General features: G+C 39.9%; 1 protein-coding gene across 1 annotated transcript; it reads left to right on the forward strand.

Annotated features, from left to right (window-relative positions):
- The first annotated feature begins 183 nt into the window (after positions 1-183).
- LOC143857562 (serine/threonine protein phosphatase 2A 59 kDa regulatory subunit B' gamma isoform-like) lies at positions 184-20,707 on the forward strand. The gene is made up of 4 exons (XM_077368036.1): positions 184-394; positions 503-564; positions 665-2,243; positions 19,977-20,707. The coding sequence occupies exons 3-4, from the start codon at positions 963-965 to the stop codon at positions 20,361-20,363; spliced, it is 1,668 nt and encodes a 555-aa protein (XP_077224151.1). The 5' UTR covers positions 184-394; positions 503-564; positions 665-962; the 3' UTR covers positions 20,364-20,707.

Below are 20,707 nucleotides of genomic sequence, written 5' to 3' on the forward strand. Positions count from 1 at the left end.
TCCTTACTTTTAATAATGTGAGGAATCCGATCATCAAAATACGGTAGTGGTGATATCATTTCCCTTACCTTAAAATGGCAAACCTACGGATGCCACGTGGCGTGGGCTGATTTGTTCGGTTTCTCTCTTGGTTTCACTTTCGGTTTCCCTACTAGCACTCAAATTAAAATGTAAAAAATTTTCATTGCCTTTGGACGACAAAGAGGGAGGAGAGAGAGAGAGGGGGGTTCTTTTGTATACAGCAGAGAGGACTTTCATCTTCATTCCCTCTCCTCTCTCCTTTCTTCATTCAATCAACGTGGAATCAAACATTTTTCTAGGGTTTCTGATTGTAAAATGCATCCAATGCGAAACGATTAGAAATCGATAAACCACGATTGATTCCGATTTCAATGTAAGTCCGTCTCTCCTTTCTCTTTCGATCTTAATCTCTCGATTGATTTCTCGCTCTATATGTCTTTACTTCTATCTTGAATATTTGGGTTTTGTTTGATTTTGATAGGTTATATGAATTTGAATTGCGATCATTTGAATCCCTGATTTCTACTCAATCCACCTTCCAAGGTTCGTTTTTTTTTTTTTAATTGCTTGGAGCGAATTGAATGGCAAGGGATTGAATTTGGGTTTATATTTTTCTGATTAGGGTTATGTTTTTTTCTTTTAGTTTTTCGGAAATAATCGGTCTGGGTTCTGAGATGTTTCTGTATTAAAGATTGGTGCTATGTTTTTGCTGTGTGGGGAGATTCTGAAACTGGTTATTGGTTGTCTCTCTAAAGGGGTTAGGGTTAGGGTTTGGTGTTAAGGAGCTAAATACCATTTTCGGAAATAATCGGTCTGGGTTCGGAGATGCTTCAGTATTAAAGAATGATCTTATGTTTTTTCTGTGTGGGGAGATTCTGACACTGGTTATTTGTTGTTTCTCTAGAGGGGCTAGGATTAGGGTTTGGTGTTAGGGCCTAATTATGTTCAAACAGATACTTGGGAGGCTGCCCCGAAAGCCATCATCAAAATCTTCGCCTAACAACGAAAACAACAATGGTGATGGAGGGGTTGGTGCTCCTCCATCTGTAAATTCTTCAAACTCCGTGGGTCCCGGTCTTGTCACTAATTCTTCTAACAATTCGAGAGGTAATTCGGGCCCTGTCAAGGCTTGGAATTCAGCTCCCAGTGCGTCGCGCACTATGAACAATACGGGTTCTGCTCCCAATTCATCCTCTACGAATAAATCAACCCAAGGCAAGAAACAAGTGGGTGGGATTAGCAATGCCAATTTGGCTTATTCATCTTATGAGGCATTGCCCATTTTCCGCGAGGTTCCAAGCTCTGAGAAGCACAACTTATTTATAAGGAAACTAAATATGTGTTGCGTCATATTTGACTTCACCGACCCATCTAAGAACCTTAAAGAAAAGGATGTAAAGCGTCAGACACTGCTTGAGCTTGTTGACTATATAACCTCACTCACCACCAAGTTGAACGAGATCGCTATGCAAGAAATTACAAAGATGGTGGCTGCTAACTTGTTCAGGACATTTCCTTCATCAAACCATGAGAACAAGCTACCTGATACCTTCGACCCAGAAGACGAGGAGCCAGCCATGGACCCGGCTTGGCCCCACTTGCAGATCGTGTATGAGTTTCTGTTAAGGTTCATTGCGTCATCGGAGACAGATGCCAAGTTGGCAAAGAGATACATTGATCATTCATTTGTATTGAGATTGCTTGATCTTTTGGACTCCGAGGACCAAAGGGAGAGGGAGTACTTGAAGACGATACTCCATCGTATTTATGGGAAATTCATGGTCCACCGCCCGTTCATTAGGAAGGCCATCAACAACATATTTTACTGGTTCATTTTTGAGACGGAAAAGCACAATGGGATTGCCGAGTTGCTCGAGATACTGGGAAGCATAATCAATGGATTTGCTTTGCCGCTAAAAGAAGAGCATAAGTTGTTCCTTGTCCGAGCTTTGATTCCTCTGCACAAACCCAAGTGTGTGTCTATGTACCATCAACAATTGTCGTATTGCATTACTCAGTTTGTGGAGAAAGACATCAAGTTGGCCGATACGGTGATTAGAGGTCTTTTGAAGTATTGGCCAATCACTAATAGTTCAAAGGAGGTCATGTTCTTAAGTGAGCTGGAGGAAGTTCTAGAAGCCACACAGGCGGCAGAGTTTCAGCGTTGCATGGTGCCATTGTTCCGCCAGATCAGTCGCTGCCTGAACAGCTCGCACTTCCAGGTATTGTCGTATTGAGGTTTCATGGTAAATCATTGATTATACTTTTACTCTTCTGAGGTTGGGGTTCTTCTTGGCCTCTTATTTTTCTTGACTGCACTATAGTTCCATGCTTCTTTTTTTCCTTTTTATTTCTTTGCGCCTTTCTGTTGTGCTTTTGCACCTAATACCACGAATGCTGCTACTACTCTATTGCCTATCTGTGTGTGTTACTACTTCTTCTTCCATAGATTTTTGTTATATGGTCAGAAGATAAAAAATCACTGTACAGATTTCATCTCAAGTCTTTGCGGGTACGGTACAGCTTTTCATATCTGATTTGCCGTCTGCTGTCTTGGTGCCGAATTCATGTTGAATGCCAATGAGTACATTCTGCTTCAAAATTGTTGTTCTGATGGACTGATCATGCCTTTTGGTTTTCTAACTGATTCAATGATCGAAACTATGTGATGCAGATGAAAGTTCCCTTGTTTTTTTTCCAACATTGGTTTTGTTACTTAGTTCAGTTGAGTAATGTGTATGCATGTGGGCATGTTATAAGAGAAAAAAATAGTTGCCGGAAATCCATCCATTGCATTTATATGTTTGGTAAAACGACAGAACCAATCTCATGGTAATTGTAAAATGATTGGTCTATTGTAGAGTTAAATTTTGCAAATGCCATTCACCTTTCAAAAAAAAAACTTACAATGCCATTCCACAGTCTATATCATTCCTACATCGCAAATGATGTAAAATGAAACATTGCCTAGTCAGACCACTGTTACAAACACTGGTGAGAGTGGATTGCTCTCTTGAAGTTTATAGATTTCTCATAATTGGGAGATAAACTTTGAGTTCAATGTTGGAGTAGTTCCTTGTATATGTGGATTCATTCCCTTCTAATTCTGCACTGTTATGACTGTCTGCACATCCAAGCTCATTCATCTGTATTTTTCCTAGTCAAACCTGACCAATATAGACTTTTATGTGCCCTAAGAAGCTATTGAAGCTCAATCCTCTTGATGGTTGGATGCAGGGTTATTAGGCCCCTCTATAGGTATTACTTCATACCTGTGGTTATAAATGGGTAGGTTGGTAAGGAAGTTTCCTCAGGTCTGTAAGCAATCTGCCAAGGATGTGCAATTGGTAGGCAGCCTGTGAAGAGTTCCAGCCTCATACTTTTTATTGATCAGACACATGCATACATACATGTTTTTCTAATTGTCGGGACTCTCGTTCTCTCCATCTCTATCTCTTTGTATTTTGATATTTTAGCACTCAATGGAAGTAGCAGATGAAAGAGTTGCACATGCTGCAGAGACTGATCCCCGCATAAATTCCAGAGAATGCCACTTCCCCTTGCACCCCTTCCTTTTTCTCAATGTTTTTTTAACTCAATGATAATAAGAGAATTTATTAAAAGAAAGCAAAAAAGAAAAAAAAAACAGCAAGCCTGACTGCAATGTAGCCAACTCATGTGCTAGCTCATTGACTTAATGTAGAACATGATGGAAAGGAACATTGATAGCCATTGCTAAATTCCTAACTGTTTGATAATGCATGCTAACCTCCCAAGTTTAAGGCTCTTGTTTGATGTTGAATTAACTACGTTAAAAGAATCGCCTTCTAGAAGGAACTCCCCACCTGATCTAGAGATGACTTCTAGGTGCTCTTTATGGTACAATGCCTGCCATATTTCTGGGAATACTGAGCACATGTCACTGTTTAGAGGTCATTTAGAGGTCACATGTAAGTACAGAAGTCTTTACTCAATATAATATTGTCCATTTAGTGCTGTAAATCTAGCACAAAAATGAGCCATTAGCTTTTAACTTCATATGAATAGGAAGCAATTGTTACGAGGGACATATATTTTAGCCTCCTAAGGGTCATCATTGGAATCAGTAAAGCCCCTTGTTATAGTTTAGACTGTTGCTGATGTTGTTGCTATGAAGGGATGCAAATTTTCAGTATTGAACTAATTTACACTGTGGTGATCTTTTTCTGACCTGGTGAGCAAGTTTGTACCTACCCAGATTTTATTATGGACTTAAGATTTTATATTTGAGTGTCCCAACTAAAACTGGACTAAGACATGGTTGGATGATTGTTGTAGTTTATGGATTTCCTTTGAGAACTAATAGGTAGCGCTTTCAAAAAAAAAAATGTTGTTTTAGTGATGCATGGAGATCTAGGAAAGCAAGGAAACTTGATGAAAATTTCTTGGATTTGCTTAAAGATGGCCAAGGATTGAAATACATGCCATTATTGTTTTGGGGTTGCAGTAATTTATCTAGTGTCTAAACAGTGAGCTCAGTTGGGAAGCATATTGAAGCGAGTGTGAGAAGCGATGCAGGAAGTGAAAGCAGGAAGCGAAAAGCTCTAACGTAAGTAAAGAGAAAATGTGTGAGAAGTGTCATTGAAAGTCAACGTTAAGCATCTAATAAGCTTCATTAGAAATGAACATGAAGTACATAGAACGAGTATGATTGTAGTAGGTTAGGGAGGAAGGGTTGATATAGGGAAGGAATACAAGTAGAAAAGAATACTTCACAACTAATAGAATTACAAATTTTAGGAATTTATAGTTTCACATATTTTAGTCATGTATATTTAACATTAACTTTTTGAAAAAAGATCCATATAATTTTCATTTGGAACTTCAGATGAGTTTTCAATTTTTAAATGTACTTTTTTTAATAAAAACACACACTCTTTTAGCGTTATCAAAAGGAGAAAATATTCTTTTAGGAAGAAATAATCACCTAAATAGGAAACATATTCTTAATTAAGAGGAAACGCGTAGGAAGCACCCTAACTTTGGGAAGCGAGAAGAACTTAGCTTCTGAAGCGAGTTTCCAAGGAAGCGAGCTTCCCATCCAACTAGAAAATTTCTGGTAATAGAGTATTGGACATTGTTGAAAGGATTGCAGAAGTTCTAATTGTATTTTTATTAGAAATACAAATGTAGTCGCCTGTTTCAGCTTTGAGAAGATATTTTATATGAAGAACTGGATGTTTGTGGTTTTAGCTTTTGACTTTAACTTGATACGGTTGCTTTTAACATGATCACCACTCAAGAAAGATCAAATTCTTTTTCCAACTGTTTATTTCTCTATTATCTAGTTTAGGTGTAAATGGGGACTCTAAGCTTATTTGCATTGAGAGGCTTGACAGCTTAGAGATAGTTAGAGACGGTCTTATTGTTTATGTGCATGATGAATATTTTCAGGTAACAAATAATATTGATACTGTAGAGATACTGGTTTAGGACTTTAAGTACCTAAAAGAGAAGAGCCTCGAGCGTACCAGCAATCTGACTAATTAGAGTTGATAGTTATACTAGCAACGGATGTGGGGTGAGAGAATTTCATGGTTCGAGCTGGAATGACGATTTTCATTTTAAAAATGGGAGATGATATTTTCACTCCCCCTCCATTACGTGCACGCTCCCCTTATAACGTGATTTGATGTCAAAAAACGTTAAAGTTGCCCACTTTTCACGTCAAATCACGTTATAAGGGGAGCGTGCGTGTAATGCAGGGGGAGTGAAAATATCATCGCCCTTTAAAAATTAGTGTACTGGAAAAAGCCTGAGAAACCTATAAAATCTGTCTATCTATGTCAGTGTTGAAAACTGAAATAGATAGAGTTAATTGGAGGGGTTTTTGGAATTTATTAATTCACATTTCTTTATAATTATTTTTTTCACCTTGGGTCCTCAAAACAATTTTCACTTGAAGCTTGATTAGGGATAGGAGGGACACTCCCTTGGACACTTGCTGATCCCACTTGTGTCTTTTATGAAGGTTTTGAGAGAGGCTAAGAGGAAGCAGATTCCTTCGCCAAAGAAGGGGTGGAGTGAGGGGTGTTCCTTTTTATGTAACTGTTTTTTTGTTTTTTTGGAGTTTTGTATTTCATGTTCTTGTGACAACCTCTATCATTTCCCTTTCACTAATTTTCTTCTATTAAATAAATACTGTTATCGTTCAAAGAAAAAAAGATAAAAGTTCTTGCATCACCTTGCCTATTGGCTTCTAAGGAACATAGCTCACATGCGATACCCTCTATTGCTAGATATTTGGCTTCATCGCTAGAACAAGTCTTCCCATGTGGAAACACAATTGTAGATATTCAATCATCGGGCACCCAACCTAGTCTGACTAAATGTGGGCTGTATTGCCAAGCAAGTATTTGAAGCTTGTAGTATTCTCTTCCCTGTCCACACTTTGATCTATTTCAGTGCTTAATAGATAGCTTCCAAATAAAAGCCTTCTTGGCTCTTAAATGGTTAGTCCAACAATGAAGCAACCGTTAGGTGATAATCAATTTTTTTTTTTTTTGAATGGTTTTGGTGATAATCAATTAAAAGCCATAATTTGTTGATAGCAAGATTGATTATATGGAAATTCCTCCATATCCATCATATTCTTCACTTTTTGGCTCCATCAGAGACTCACAACAACTGTAGCTAAGTATTCTGCATTTCCCTAGGTTCAGATCTCCCCCCTGTCCTTCTCGTTCCTGATATTTTTAAGATGCTGCCCAATCTGATCTCCTGCCCTTGGTTTCTACTGGCTATCTATCAGAGGTGTTCTAATTCACGTTTTGGGCAATATACTTTCTCTCTAATCAGTAACACCTTTGGCGAAACCGTGGAGTTGGATAGCTCCTGTTCTTTTGGCAACTGTAAACAAGAGGCCCAAGTCCATGTCAAGATGGGTGGTGGTTGCCCCCTCAGCTCCCTCTCGTTACACTGGTAAAGGGACATCTTATGGATCTGGATCGCGAGGTTCTCTAGTCACATATCTGGAGCTCTGTTCGGATCCACTGAATTTCACATCTCCTCAAGTCAACCTAACTCTGGAGAACATCTTGGATCGTCACACATGTGGCACTAAGGACCATTCTTTGTTGACCCTATTGGGAGAAACAAATGGTTCGTCCAAGATAAAGATGGGCCTCTGGAGGAAGACACTTTAAATTTTAAAGCTTGCAAACTGAGTCGCGCAGGGGCTACTAAGGGGGAGGTCGTGGCAGCACTAGAAGCAAATCCCTTAGTCCTTTTTTAAGACCCCCTCCACCCCACTCCACCATCATTCCCCCCCCCAACACACACACACCCACCCACCCACACCCACACACACACAAAATAAAAAATAAATAAAGAAGTCTGGAATCCCGTCAGCATAAGATGGAATAGTTTAAAGTTTTTAATGGAGAGAGGAAAGAAAAAGCGATTTAGATTATTGAATCTGTCAACCGTGAATCATCTTAGGCTGGATGCCCTCATCCATCTATTTGAGCTATCAATTGAGTGGGCTTCGATTCTGAATCATCCTCCCCTTGAATGTAGCTCTTTGGACTCGGTCGTCATGATAGCCCTATGCGAAGGAATTTGGGATTATCCCAATCCCAATCCTAATATAATTGTGAATTCGAGTGTGGCAAACTCAGAACATATGTTGAAGATGAATCCAACGATTTCGTTTCATCCAAGCATCCCTCTTTCAACCCAAATGGCATAGAAGGTTCGCTCATTTCTTCTTCAACTTCGGTGAGGGGTCTTGTCCCTTACTCTCCTTGTATGTATGGAAGATGAAGAAGACCACCCCAGTTTGTTCGGATATCTTGAAATCAGCATTAAGAAATCTCCAATAATTATAAAGCACATTGTCGGGGTGGGTGAGGCAAGGTTTCAGGTTTCGGTTTTGAATGCGTTTCAATCGTGATGAAATGGAAACTTATACAAATGATGGACATTCAAGATGAAACTCTTGTTATCGATTATTGTCCGTAAAATAATCAACATATCTTACTAGACTTTCACTGGATTGTATGGGCCGAACCTCTTAGCGAACCAAAATCTTTGTTGGGCAGATGTTGGTTCGACCAGAAACTGCTTTAGGATTAGGCTTTTTTTAGTTGGGGGAATACTAAAATCGGAACTCGATCAAGGATGTGGTGTGCAAGATCAACATGGGGAAAGCTTCTGACAAAGATGAATGGTAATTTTTAGACTATAATTGACAGATCTCACTAGACTTTCACTAGATTGTATGGGTCGAACTTATTAGAGAACTGAAATCTTTTTGTGGTAGAACTTGGCTTGATCAAAAGCTGCAAGATTAGTTTTTGAGCTGGTGGAATACTACATTCGGAACTCGATCGAGAGTGTGGTGAGCAAGATCGACATGGTGAAAGCTTTTGACAAATCAGAAGCTTCTGTAGGAGGTGTGCAAGGTTGACATGGAGTAAACTTTTGACAAAGTTGAATGGTAATGTTTATAATTGAGAGGTCTTACTAGATTGTCACTGGGTTGTATTGGCCGAACTTATTAGCGAACTGGAATTTTTTTTGGGCAGAACTTGGCTCGATCAGAAGCTGTCACAGGATTAGGTTTTTGAGCCGGTGGAATACTACAGTCGGAACTCGATCAAGGGTCTAGTGTGCAAGATCGATATGGAGAAAGGTTTTCATAGAGTAGAATGGTAATGTTTAGATTATATTATGGGATGTATGGGGTTCAGAACTAGATGACTATCTTGGATAAGATGTATCTCTTTTGCGTGGTTTTCCAGTCTTATCAATGGACCCCAATAGGCGTCGTTAATTCCTCTTATCAATGTATCTTGGCCTAAGTTATAAATTCCGTTCCGTTCCGGCCAGAATGGACCGGAATTCCGGTTCCGGTCTGGAATCCGGAACGGAACGACCATATATTCCATTCCGGTCGTTCCGGACAGAATTCTGTCGGAATCCGGAATTCTCGGCGAAACAGGCGAGTGCCATGTTTTGTCCATTTACTTAAGATTTACATGTAAATAAGGGAATACCCCCCATTTGAATCTATTAAAACTAGTTTCAAGACCAAAATCTAAAAGGATAAAAAGTCAACTTTCTAATTCTAGTACAAAATTCGAAAAAAATTGGTCGGGTCAAAATCTTAACTTCCATAACTTCCAAACAATGGGTTATTTTTCTAATTTTAAAAATTCATGAATTCAATAATGTCCAAACATTATTAAATCCCAAAAGTCCGGTAAAAAAATCTAATAATTTGGTCTCTAAAAAATTTTCATCTTGTCAGGCACTAGTCAACACACTTAAGATTTTCCTTTAAGTAAATGTTGGATCTTTTACATATTTTGTTCATTTAATTGTTTTTTATATTTTTCAAACAATTTATGTTTTTTTGGATTTTTTTCCATACTTTTAACTATTAAAAAAATTATTTCCCTCATCGTAGCGGAATGAAAAGTTTCGAACAAAACGCCGAACGAAACGAATGAAACACTGAAACGTTCCGTTCCAGTTGCCAAAACGAAACGGCGAACGAAACAGAATTTATAACTTAGATCTTGGCGGATACCATCAATAGGTTATTTGATAAAGGCAGGAGTTGTGGCCTTATTAAAGGTTTCAAAATGGGTTCTTTAGGGGTGAAAGTTTCTCATCTCCAATACTCTTCTTTTCAGTAAAGCTGAAGAAGACAAAATTTTGAAGATAAGAGCTACCATCTGATGCTATGAGATTATCACGGGGCCAAAGAACAAACTTTAGCAAATCGAGCTTGATGCTCATTGATCTCTCTATCGAAGAAAGGGATAGATTCACATATTTATTGGGATCTTTGGTGGACTGATTTTCTTGTAAATTCCCGAGCCTCCCTTTGTGTGGGAGTAGTAGGCCGAAGGAGAGACAAAGGGAGTAGTTGGCGAAAGGAGTGGCTGTGGGACTCAATCATTAACAGAGTAGAGAAGCATCTTTCTTGGAAGAGAAAGCTCATTTTGTTAGGAGATAGAATTGCGATCAGAGTGCTATTTAATTCTAAAAAAAAAAAATAATAATTTGTGGGATGATTCTCCTGTGAGGAGAAGGTTGCATCTGGTTAAATGGCTGTGGGACTCAATCATTAACAGAGAAGAGAAGCATCTTTCTTGGAAGAGAAAGCTCATTTTGTTAGGAGATAGAATTGCGATCAGAGTGCTATTTAATTCTAAAAAAAAAAAATTTGTGGGATGATTCTCCTGTGAGGAGAAGGTTGCATCTGGTTAAATGATAGCAAGGTTTTAAATATCGGTTTTAGTTTCGGTTTCGGTCGGCACAAAAATGGAAATATTTCGGTCTTGGTTGGAAATTTCAGCGGAAATCTTTTTTCTTTTAATGGTCAAGATTTCATTCAAAAGAAAAACCGAGATGGTGAAATACAAAAGCAAGAAAAAGAAAAAACAGAATTAGAAAAGCCAAGAAAATCAAGGAGGTAAAAAATCAAAAAAGTTGAAAAGACAACGTAAGCACCCCATCCTTTGCCAACTTATCCGCCACCCCATTGGCCAATCTCCTAATGTGGCAGAAAGAAATATTGGCTCTCCTCAGAGTATCTTTAATCTCATCAAAAAGCTCGACAAATCTCCAAGGGGGAACATGTGCACCGCTTAACCAACGAATTACATTGAGGGAATCCCTTTCTACCGCCACTCTATCCAAGTCCTCCTCCGCCAACAACTTGATGCCTTGATAAGCCGCACGCACCTGCCTCACTCAAATCAGTCACTCTGATAGGTCCTGCATAAGCCCACATGATCGAAGCCTCATCTCTTAAAACCCCTCCTACACCACGGATTTCCAAAGCTAGCTCCATCATAATTTAATTTCAATGCGCCGGGAGCTGAAGGTTCCCACTCCTGCACTACCGTAGGTCTTTGCTTTGAGCTGGAGCACACTTCAATGGAAATCTTGTAAAATCACAGAAACACATGGAAACATATGCAAATGATGAAATTTTAAGATGAAACTTTGGAAAATGCTAGAATAAGTATATTACATAATTAGAAACCATCGCATGAGCAAGAAAGCCATCCATAATGGCTTAATCACATCGAACACTTATTGGCATGCATTGTCACCCCTGTCTGGAACAGTAAAGTCAACAAAGAAGTACAATAAGTATAAGAAAGTACAACAACCAATCATCCCTCCAAGGACCCCAACTCTATGTCAATTATTGGTTCCATGCCAATCTGGTATCTTATGCATAACGTACGGTTGCTTTGCTATGCAGTCCAATGACTTTACCCACTAAATATCATTCTCTACATTAATGACATGAAATGAAAAGCAAAGCAAAATGACTTACAAAACAAAAAAAATATTTTCCCTTTCCATGCTTAGTCAGACTTATTTATATGATGCTTAGGTTTTGAAATTTGAAATTCCCACCACTCTTCACATTGAAATGAAGACCCACCTTCGATTCAACTAGGATCGGTCCTCAAAGAATGTTGACAAAGATATAAAATCTTAAGGGGCCGTTTGGATACGCGGATTTTAGAATCTAGGTTTTAGATTGAAAACAGTGTAAAAGAGGGTTCATGATCAGGCTGCTGCCGCTGTCCTCGCAGCGTTTCTTGGATTTTAAGTGAGAAATTCAGGTTTTAAAAATCTCTCCTACATCCTAAGATTTCTAAAACCTGGAAATATGAAAGGATCTGCTACTCTCTTGCTGACAAAAAGAAGGGTGAGAACTAAAAAACGAGTCAAAAACGACGGCTGGTCCGCTTCTTCTCTCGTCTCTTAGCTACAATTTTGAAGAAATCCCAGATTCTAAAATTCGCGTATCCAAACGGCCCCTAAATGTTTTTCTACCTTTGCAATTGGTATTGACACTATTATTTGCATCATTTACATCCAAATGGCAATTTATCTATAAATGTGACAAATCAAAGGAAAGACGGTGACAACGATGGTGACTACGAGTTTCAGGTTGAAACTTTCAGTCGAAATTTTGACCATTCCAGATGAATTTTAAAACGACCATTTCGCACGAATTTGGTTGAAATATCAAATTTTCGATGGAAATTATGGAGTGGAAGGAATCCATTGAGATTTCATTTCGTGGAGATGGAAAGATCTTTAGTGCAAAGAAGTACCTTTAATAGAGGAAATTTTAGATTTTTTGGTGTGGAAATCAAGAAAGAGGCTAACGTTCAAGACTCTTCCATCAGCATTAATGGTAAAGTGTCTTGGTGGATTCTTTTCCATAGAAATTACTTTGACTGGGAAATTGAGAGGGCTGTGTTGTTGTGGACATTTTGGAGTTGACTTACGTCACTAGGGAGGGGAAAGACAAGAGGATTGGATCTGGTGTTCCAATGGGAGATTCTTTGTCCAATCGTTTTACCACCACCTCACACCGACCACGCCGAGAATCCGTACTCCGTCTAGAGTGTGCACTTTTGGGTGGACCATGTGTCTCAACAAAATATTGACGATGGATCACTTGTGGAATTAGATCATCACCATCATTGAACATTGCCCTTATGTTTGGAGGCAAGGGAAACCGTGCATCACATCTTCATCCACTGTAGAGTAGATAGAGATATTCCCCTTCTAAATTTACAGATTTATTCGAAGAATGGAATTTTGCCCATTGGCTCTTAAGAGGCATGACTCTTGAGAATTTGTGACTCTTAGCGCTTATTTTAGAAGGCCCTTACACACTTTTCAGAGAGGTGTCTATGGTGGTTTTTGGGCAGGAGTCCTCCATTCTTTTAGGAGACTTTCCATTAGTACTTTAAGACGCTGTTGGAGCGAACCATTCAAAAATAAAGACGATGTTGGGGCAAAATTTGTGGTAGCAAGAAGGTCCCCAACCTTCCTTCCCCAGTTGGTTCTCCCCCTCTCGTCTGGGATGCTTAAGTTGAATTTCAATGACTCAAGTAATGGAAATCCAGTTCCAGCTAGTGTAGGCAGTCTTCCAAGAGATGACTGTGGTGCAACGAAGTCGGCCTTTTTTGGTCCTGTTAATTTGAGAGACTAATGAAGCGGAAGTGCAAGCTATCCTGAAATCTGATTGGTGAGCCCTATGGCCTTGGAATCCCTTATAATTGAAAGGTGGCACGCTAAACGTGATCAAATGGGTGAAGGAGAGTCATCCTCCCTCTTGGAGAGTTGCAGATGCGATTGAAGATCACTTCTAACAGGGGTCCAAGAATGGTTCAAAATGGACTGGTCTGGTTTAGTAAGATCACATCTAGAATTTTGAACCACACAGTAATGAATGACCTATCCAACAGTCCAGATTTGGTGTAAAATTTTCAAAACAGTACCTAGGTTTGCAAGGAGGTCATCAATAACAAAAAAAAATGAAACAGAAAAACTCATTGTACTGATCGTAGGGTTGGAAACTGATCTCAAGCATTTGATGGGTAGGGAAAAACGAGTAACAAAATCCTAGATGTATTTTTTTTGAGAACCACAACCCTAGATGTTCAGAAAAGAGAAAACTGGGCATCTATTGGAGAACTAAGATTGCAGGCGAGTAGGACGTTGAGAATCTGATTGTTATGTCTTGGTTGCTACACTTGGTCAAATCACAAATCAGCTGAGGGCTACTTCTGTTTCCGCACAACTTGAGAATTTTCGGATAAGGTTGTTGCTAGACTATCAGTTGCTTCAGGAAATTGTGACTCTATCAAATGGAATTGACTCTGACTTTTGGTGCTTTGCAGAGTAAGTGGGAGGATTTAAATGAGGGAGAAGGTTTTTTGCTATATTCAGAATCCGTTGCCCTATGAAAGCGTTGGACTTCTAAATTCTCACAGGGTCTCCCTGGAATTCCTTCCAGTGAGTCACTGCTTGCCCATTGTCCCCATTGTTGAGACACCAAAGAAACAGACAAAACAAAGAATGATATTTGGATTTCTTGTGTGATTAAACCCTTGGTTTTAAACTTCAGTTAACACGTGTTGGTTTTGACTGACATGTGTCGGATTCGGTGGGGACTAAAGTATGAAGTTTGATTCCTTTCCATGCACCCACATAACCAAAAAACCTCATATATCCATGAAATATTAATTGCCATTCCATTAAGAAGATAACTTAGAGTAAAAGAAATGGCACGATCATCAACCTTCAAAATATTTAAATTATCTATGTTTAGGTCTTGTTAAACCATTATGAATGATTATCTTGCTTATGTGATGGTTTCTAGGTTTGTGTTTGTGCTTATTCTCACATTTTTTGAAGTTCCAATTTTAAATTCCATCATTTCCATCGACTTCCATAAAGTTCCATGATTTTTACAAGATTTTCATGGACTGCCATAAACTTCCACAAAGTACTTCCACTTTTGTTGGGAACAAGTGTGGACTGAAACGGAAGTTTGATTCCTTGATTAAACCTAGAATCTGCAGACTTTTGGGGAAAGCTTGCAAACATCATTCCAATCATTAACCTGATTAAAGATATACTCTTTGTTAACTTACCGACTTCTCCAAAAGCTTAAGCTGTTGGAGAAAGGCGTTATTTATCTTTTATACTTTTAACACTCCCCCGCACGTGTGGCTCACTTGGCAAACACGTGGCATATGTGGTCCCACTTTGGGACGACCATCTCATGTGGATTTTTGCTATCCGGGAGGTTTGAACTCGAGAACTTTGGCTCTGATACCATGTTAACTAACCAACTTCTCCAAAAGCTTAAGCTGTTGGAGAAAGGCGTTATTTATCTTTTATACATTAACATTCTTGAAGCATCCTAGTCCCAGATGATATTCGGTTATTTCAACGATAATGTTCATGTATAATCCCAAGGGTTGGAAAACTCCCTCATATTTTCCTCCTTATGTTCCAAATTATTGAGGGAAATGATTTCTCCGAAAACTTTGGGTTCTGTCATTACCAATCAATTGACACCATAATTGCAAATAACTCTTAAAAGATTCAATTTGAATGAGCCTAAGAAAAAGGTTCAAACTATGATTCAAGGCTTTGTTCTTCAACCTAGAGGCTGGGGGTTCAATCCCTGCTTAGCTACCCAAAAAGGTTCAAACCTGCATGGCCCTTGGACAAGGCTACATAATATGGTCCAGGTTTTCTACTAGGGTGTCACAAACTATGCGGGCAATCAGGAGATATATTTCTAGCTTCCAGTTTCTTTCCTTTCAAATCTAACCTTATGAAGAACACCAGTCTAAGGGAAGAAGGAACTAACGATTCTGCAACAAGCAAGATCAAAAGGTTTCTTTGGGCGTAATTATCGGGTTCTTAAATGAAGATACTGTTCTGGAATATGAGGGGTTTGGGGTCAGAAAAGAAGAAACTAGCGGTAAAGGAAATTTGTAATAGGAGGCAACCTGATATCTTTGCGGTAATTGAATCAAAGTTACATGGGGTGGGGGAGGTCATAATAAATCGGATCTGGGGTCGCAACAACCGACAATGGTGTTCGAAGGATGCAGTGGGATCTGCTGGAGGAATTATCATAATCTGGAAGGATAACCTATTCAGATTGATTAGTCATGCCATTTTGGAATTCTCTGATTCCTTAATTTTCCATTCTTTAGCAAATGGCACTGAGTGGATGCTAACTGTTGTTTATGGACCTGCACGGGCTCGGGATCGACACTATCTCTGGCCGGAACTTCAAGTTATTCATGCTGGATGGCCGGGGGCGTGGATAGTGGGCGGGGATTTGAACACAATCAGGTATCCACACGAGAAGAATCGATTGGGTCGCATCACTTCTAGTATGAGGAAACTATCGGATTTTATTAACCATAGTGAATTGATTGATTTGCCGCTGGAAGGGGCAAAATTTTCTTGGTCAAATAACCAAGATAGGCTCGTTCAATCTAGAATCGACCGTGTCCTTATCTCTAAAGAATGGGACGAAACTTTTCAGACCATTTCTCAGAGGGCCCTTCCTCGCCCCATTTCTGATCATAATCTGTTAATATTGGTACTGGGTGAAGATCTGGGTGGACCTTTCCCTTTCAGGTTGGATATGGCTTTGTACGAAATAAAAGATTTTGATGACAAAATGGTAGAGTGATGGAATTCAGCAAGTTTTTCTGGATGGGCGGGATTTGTTTTTTCTCGAAAATTAAGGCTATTAAGGTCAAAATCAAGGAATGGGCTTCTTCACCCAGTAAAAGCATTCTCGGAAGGATGAAATTCTGCTAGGACTGGAAGGATTACAATCCAAAGAAGAAAGTGGGGCATTGACGGAGGATGATCGTAGTATGAGGCTAGATTTAATGGTGGAGCATGAAGAAATTATTCGAAGAAAGGAAATATCTTGGAGACAAAAATCCCGGGCTATTTGGCTTCAAAGTGGTGACAAAAATTCCAAATTTTTCCATAAAATGGCAAATTCAAGACGGCGTGCTAACTCTATAAATTGCTTAATGGTCAATGGTGAACTTGTGGAGGATAAGAATCGTATCTCAGCATGCATTGTGGATTATTACAACAATCTGTACTCATCTGCATATGATTGGAGGCCGTCGTTGGGTGGTTTGTCTTTTAATCAAATTGAAGCTGAAAATCAAATTTGGTTGGAGCGGGCATTCACGGTGGAAGAGATTGAAGCGGCTCTTAATTCATTAAAGAAGGACAAGGCTCCCGGGCCTGATGGGTTTCCGATGGCATTTTATCTCCGGTACTGGATTCGATTAAAGCCGAGGTATGTTGCTTCTTCAATGAGTTTCATGAGAGTGGTATCTTAAACAAAGAGATAAATACCACTTTCATAACTTTAATACCTAAAAAGGAGGGTGCAGTTGAGCTATCTGATTTCTGACCTATAAGCCTTATTCATAGCCTATATAAGCTCCTGTCAAAGACATTGGCTGCGAGGATGAGTAGTGTAATGGATCTCGTCATCTCAAAATTCCAGGGAGCATTCCTATATAAAAGGCAGATCCTAGATGGGGTGCTTATAGCTAATGAAGTTCTTGATTCAATGAAAAGAAATGGGGATCGTGGAATTGTTGCTTGGGTTGATTTAGAAAAAGCATATGATCATGTGGAATGGGAGATGCTTGATTTCGTGTTGGGTAAGATGGGGTTCGGGGATAAATGGAGGAAATGGATGAAATCTTGTGTTTCTACAGCCTCATTCTTGATACTCATCAACGGAAGCCCACAGGGTTTCTTCAACAGTTCACGTGGTCTCCGGCAAGGTGATCCATTATCACCCTTTTTATTCATTGTAGTTGTGGAAGCACTTAGTAGACTGATATCAATGGCGGAAAGCAAAGGCCTTTTGAAAGGTTTGTTGGCTAGTAAAAATTCTTTGCCGATATCACATCTTCAATTTGCGGACGACACATTGATTTTTTTGTCAGAAGGGCTATCTTATACGGCTAATTTGAAGCGATTGTTTCGCTTGTTTGAGATGGCCTCCAGACTGAGAATTAATTTCTGCAAAAGTACAATTGCGGGGATTAATTTAGATGAAGCAGATGTGGGAGGGCATGCCAAAGTTCTTGGATGTGCGGTCAGTCAATTGCCAATTACTTATCTTGGCTTACCCCTCGGCTTTGGAATTCCCAAAATCGGTTTGTGGGATACTGTGATAGAACGAATTGGAAGGAAATTGGCAACTTGGAAAAAACATTTCTTATCGCTTGGTGGTCGAATTACCCTCATCAAGGCGGCTCTTGCTAATATGCCGGTGTATTACATGTCTTTATTTAAAATACCTGTTAAGGTGGCAAAGCGTATTGAAAAACTTCAGAGGGACTTTCTATGGGATGGGAGTGATGGTGGGTCGAAGAAAATTAAGCATTTGCTCAAATGGCAGAAGGTTTGTAACTCGAAACGATTGGGGGGTCTTGGTATCGGAAAAATCAGGCTACGCAATCAAGCTTTAATGGGGAAATGGCTGTGGAGATTCGGAACTGAAAAGGAGGCGTTATGGCATAGGGTAATTGCGGAAAAGTATGGGAGGGGCTGGGGGGATTGGGAATGTGGCGCACCTTCAAGTCGAAAAGGATCAGGGGCATGGCGATCCATCCACTCTACTTGGCAGCTATTTAAACCTCTTGTCAGATTTAAACCGGGTAAAGGCACTGAAGTTCGTTTTTGGAAGGATTTATGGTTTGGGGACACTATTTTGTGCTTGGGCTTCCCAGATATCTTCAGGTTGGCAACAAATTCTGAGGCAACTATATCCGACTATCTAATGCGTGATAATGCGGGGAGGGATCTTTTTGGGACATTCGGCTACGTCGGAATTTAAAGGATAATGAAGCAGTTTCCTTTGCATCTCTCGTCTCTTTATTGGCAAATACTTACATGTCACCCTCCTTACTGGATAAATGGATATGGACTCCTGAATCTGAAGGTGATTTCACCGTGAAAAGCTTTTTTCAGAATCTAGACGAGGAGAATGATCGGGCACCTAACTGGTCGAGGATATGGCAATCACACATTCCCCCTCGCATTGCTGCCTTTGCGTGGACGTTCGTCACAGATGCATCAACACTTGTGAAAGGTTGCAGAGGCGGAATTTTAGTCTAGCAAGTTGGTGTGTTTTATGTAAAGAGAACGTGGAAACTCTAAACCATCTTCTCTTACTATGCCCTTACTCTTTTGCCATCTGGATGGGGATTCTTCGTTTTTTCGGTATGTCCTGGGCTATGCAAAATAGTATTTCAGAAATTTTAAAAAATTGGCCTCGTGCTTTTATAGGATGCACTGGTCAGAAATTGTGGACTGCTATCCCTTTCGCGATAGTCTGGTTTCTGTGGGGTGAAAGGAATAATAGAATATTTAATGACAAGTCCAGATCGGCTCGAAATCTTAGCTTATCGATCATCATCGCGATAATCTTTTGGGTTTCTTGTAGAGGGGATATACCTTACCAAACCTCACATATTCTCAGAAATGGTATTACGGTTCTGTCAGAGAAGAGAAGTGTAAGCGTTATCAATCCGAGATGGGCACCACCCAATGTGGGGACTCTCAAATTAAATTTTGACGGCAGTTCCATGGGAAATCCTGGACTTGCAGGGATCGGGGGGGGTGCTTCGTGATTCAGAGGGACAGATAATTATGACTTTCTCTGGTCCGGTTGGAACTTGTGATGCAAATGAGGCGGAGGTTAGAGCTTTACTATTTGGCCTTCGATGGCTTCGCACTCACAATTTGGGATCCTTAATGGTGGAAGGGGACTCTTCAAATGTCATTGCCTGGGCATCTAACCGTCGTGGTGGCCCTTGGTGTCTTGCTCCGGAGATTGATGAGATTCGGGATCTAGTGCAACTTTTACAGCCGACCCTACAACATAAAAGGCGTTCGGCAAACTCTTTAGTGGCGTTGACCACTTGATACTCTTTTTGTTTTTGGGACATCTTGTCCCTCTTCCTGTATCATAGTTTCTTGGAATATATTGTTACTGTTACCTTTCAAAAAAAAAAAAAAGAACACCAGTCTAGGGGAGGGTTGGTCCCAAATTGAAGTACACTCTGCTGATTGTCCATTCTAAGCATATCATAGAAAGATTTCAGAGAGCATACATAATCCATATAGCCAAATCCTTATTTCTTCCAATAGGTACAAATAGTGTTTCCAACTTTTTAAGAACCACCCATGCATCTCCAGGATCTCCGTCTCAGAGATCTGTGAGAGGTTATTTTGGTTCAGAAAACCTGTTGCCTGGCCTTTGTACTGGATTCCCATGCTGATCTCCTGCACCTTATTGTCCTCTCAAGAATCCATTTTTCCCAGCCAATAGTATCCTGAAGAGTGATGAGGTTGATAGGACTCTGTATCTAAACACGAAGAACAAATCATTTCTCTGTCATGATGATCCTAGTTCCCCCAGTGCTTTCTCTGACGAAAAAGAAACAACCCATAACGCAACTGTGAATGTTAAAACCTATAGATATCTATTTCTTCTTGTAGCTGACTCACTTTTTCCATGTTCTTGACATTTTGTTTCTTCTACTGAACCTTTTCAGGTGGCCGAACGAGCCTTATTTCTTTGGAACAATGACCACATACGGAACTTGATCACGCATAATCGGAAGGTGATACTCCCGATAGTCTTCCCAGCCTTGGAGAGAAACACCAGGACCCATTGGAACCAGGCTGTCCAGAGCCTGACACTGAATGTGAGGAGGATCTTCTCGGATGCTGATTCGGAGCTCTTCGAAGAGTGCTTACTCAGATTCCAAGAAGACGAGGCCAAGGAGACAGAGATTCAAGAAAAACGGGAATCAAAATGGAAGCGCTTGGAAGAAGTTGCAGCCTCCAAAGCCATTAGTAACGAGGCCGTGCTTGTTTCTCGGTTTGTCACCTCCCTTAGCATGGGGACCACAAGCCCACGAGCTATGGTTGGTAGTTGAAATTCACTCATGGATTCCACATGTTACTATAGTTTCATACTTTCATTACATTATGGAGACATGGGGGAAACGGAATCTAGATTTGCAGATCCCTGAATTCTACATTCCACAGTAAATCAACCCCAACAATGTGAAGAGAACCGCTGCGCATGGTTCCTTGTCTTTTTACTTCATTTTTTTTTCCTTTGTGAGTTTACATATCATTTGGGGTCTTGTTCCATGTTAGCCATGGAAATGTATCATGAGGGATTGGTTATAGAGGAAGCTTCCCCCCACGGATTTCCTACATTATATGTTTATTATGTATGATGCAACTGACTCTCTGCTTGTGCTTTTGCCCGTTA

This window comes from Tasmannia lanceolata, unplaced genomic scaffold, assembly GCF_043159265.1.
Source record: "Tasmannia lanceolata isolate RefF3 unplaced genomic scaffold, GAP_Taslan_0.1 ptg000003l, whole genome shotgun sequence".
Lineage (NCBI taxonomy): Eukaryota > Viridiplantae > Streptophyta > Magnoliopsida > Canellales > Winteraceae > Tasmannia > Tasmannia lanceolata.

Excerpts from the sequence above, each read along its gene's own strand:
- LOC143857562 (XM_077368036.1), top strand. The coding sequence starts at position 963 with ATGTTCAAACAGATACTTGGGAGGCTGCCCCGAAAGCCATCATCAAAA. Across the intron at positions 2,244-19,976 it reads TGAACAGCTCGCACTTCCAG|GTGGCCGAACGAGCCTTATT; the intron begins GTATTGTCGTAT and ends GAACCTTTTCAG.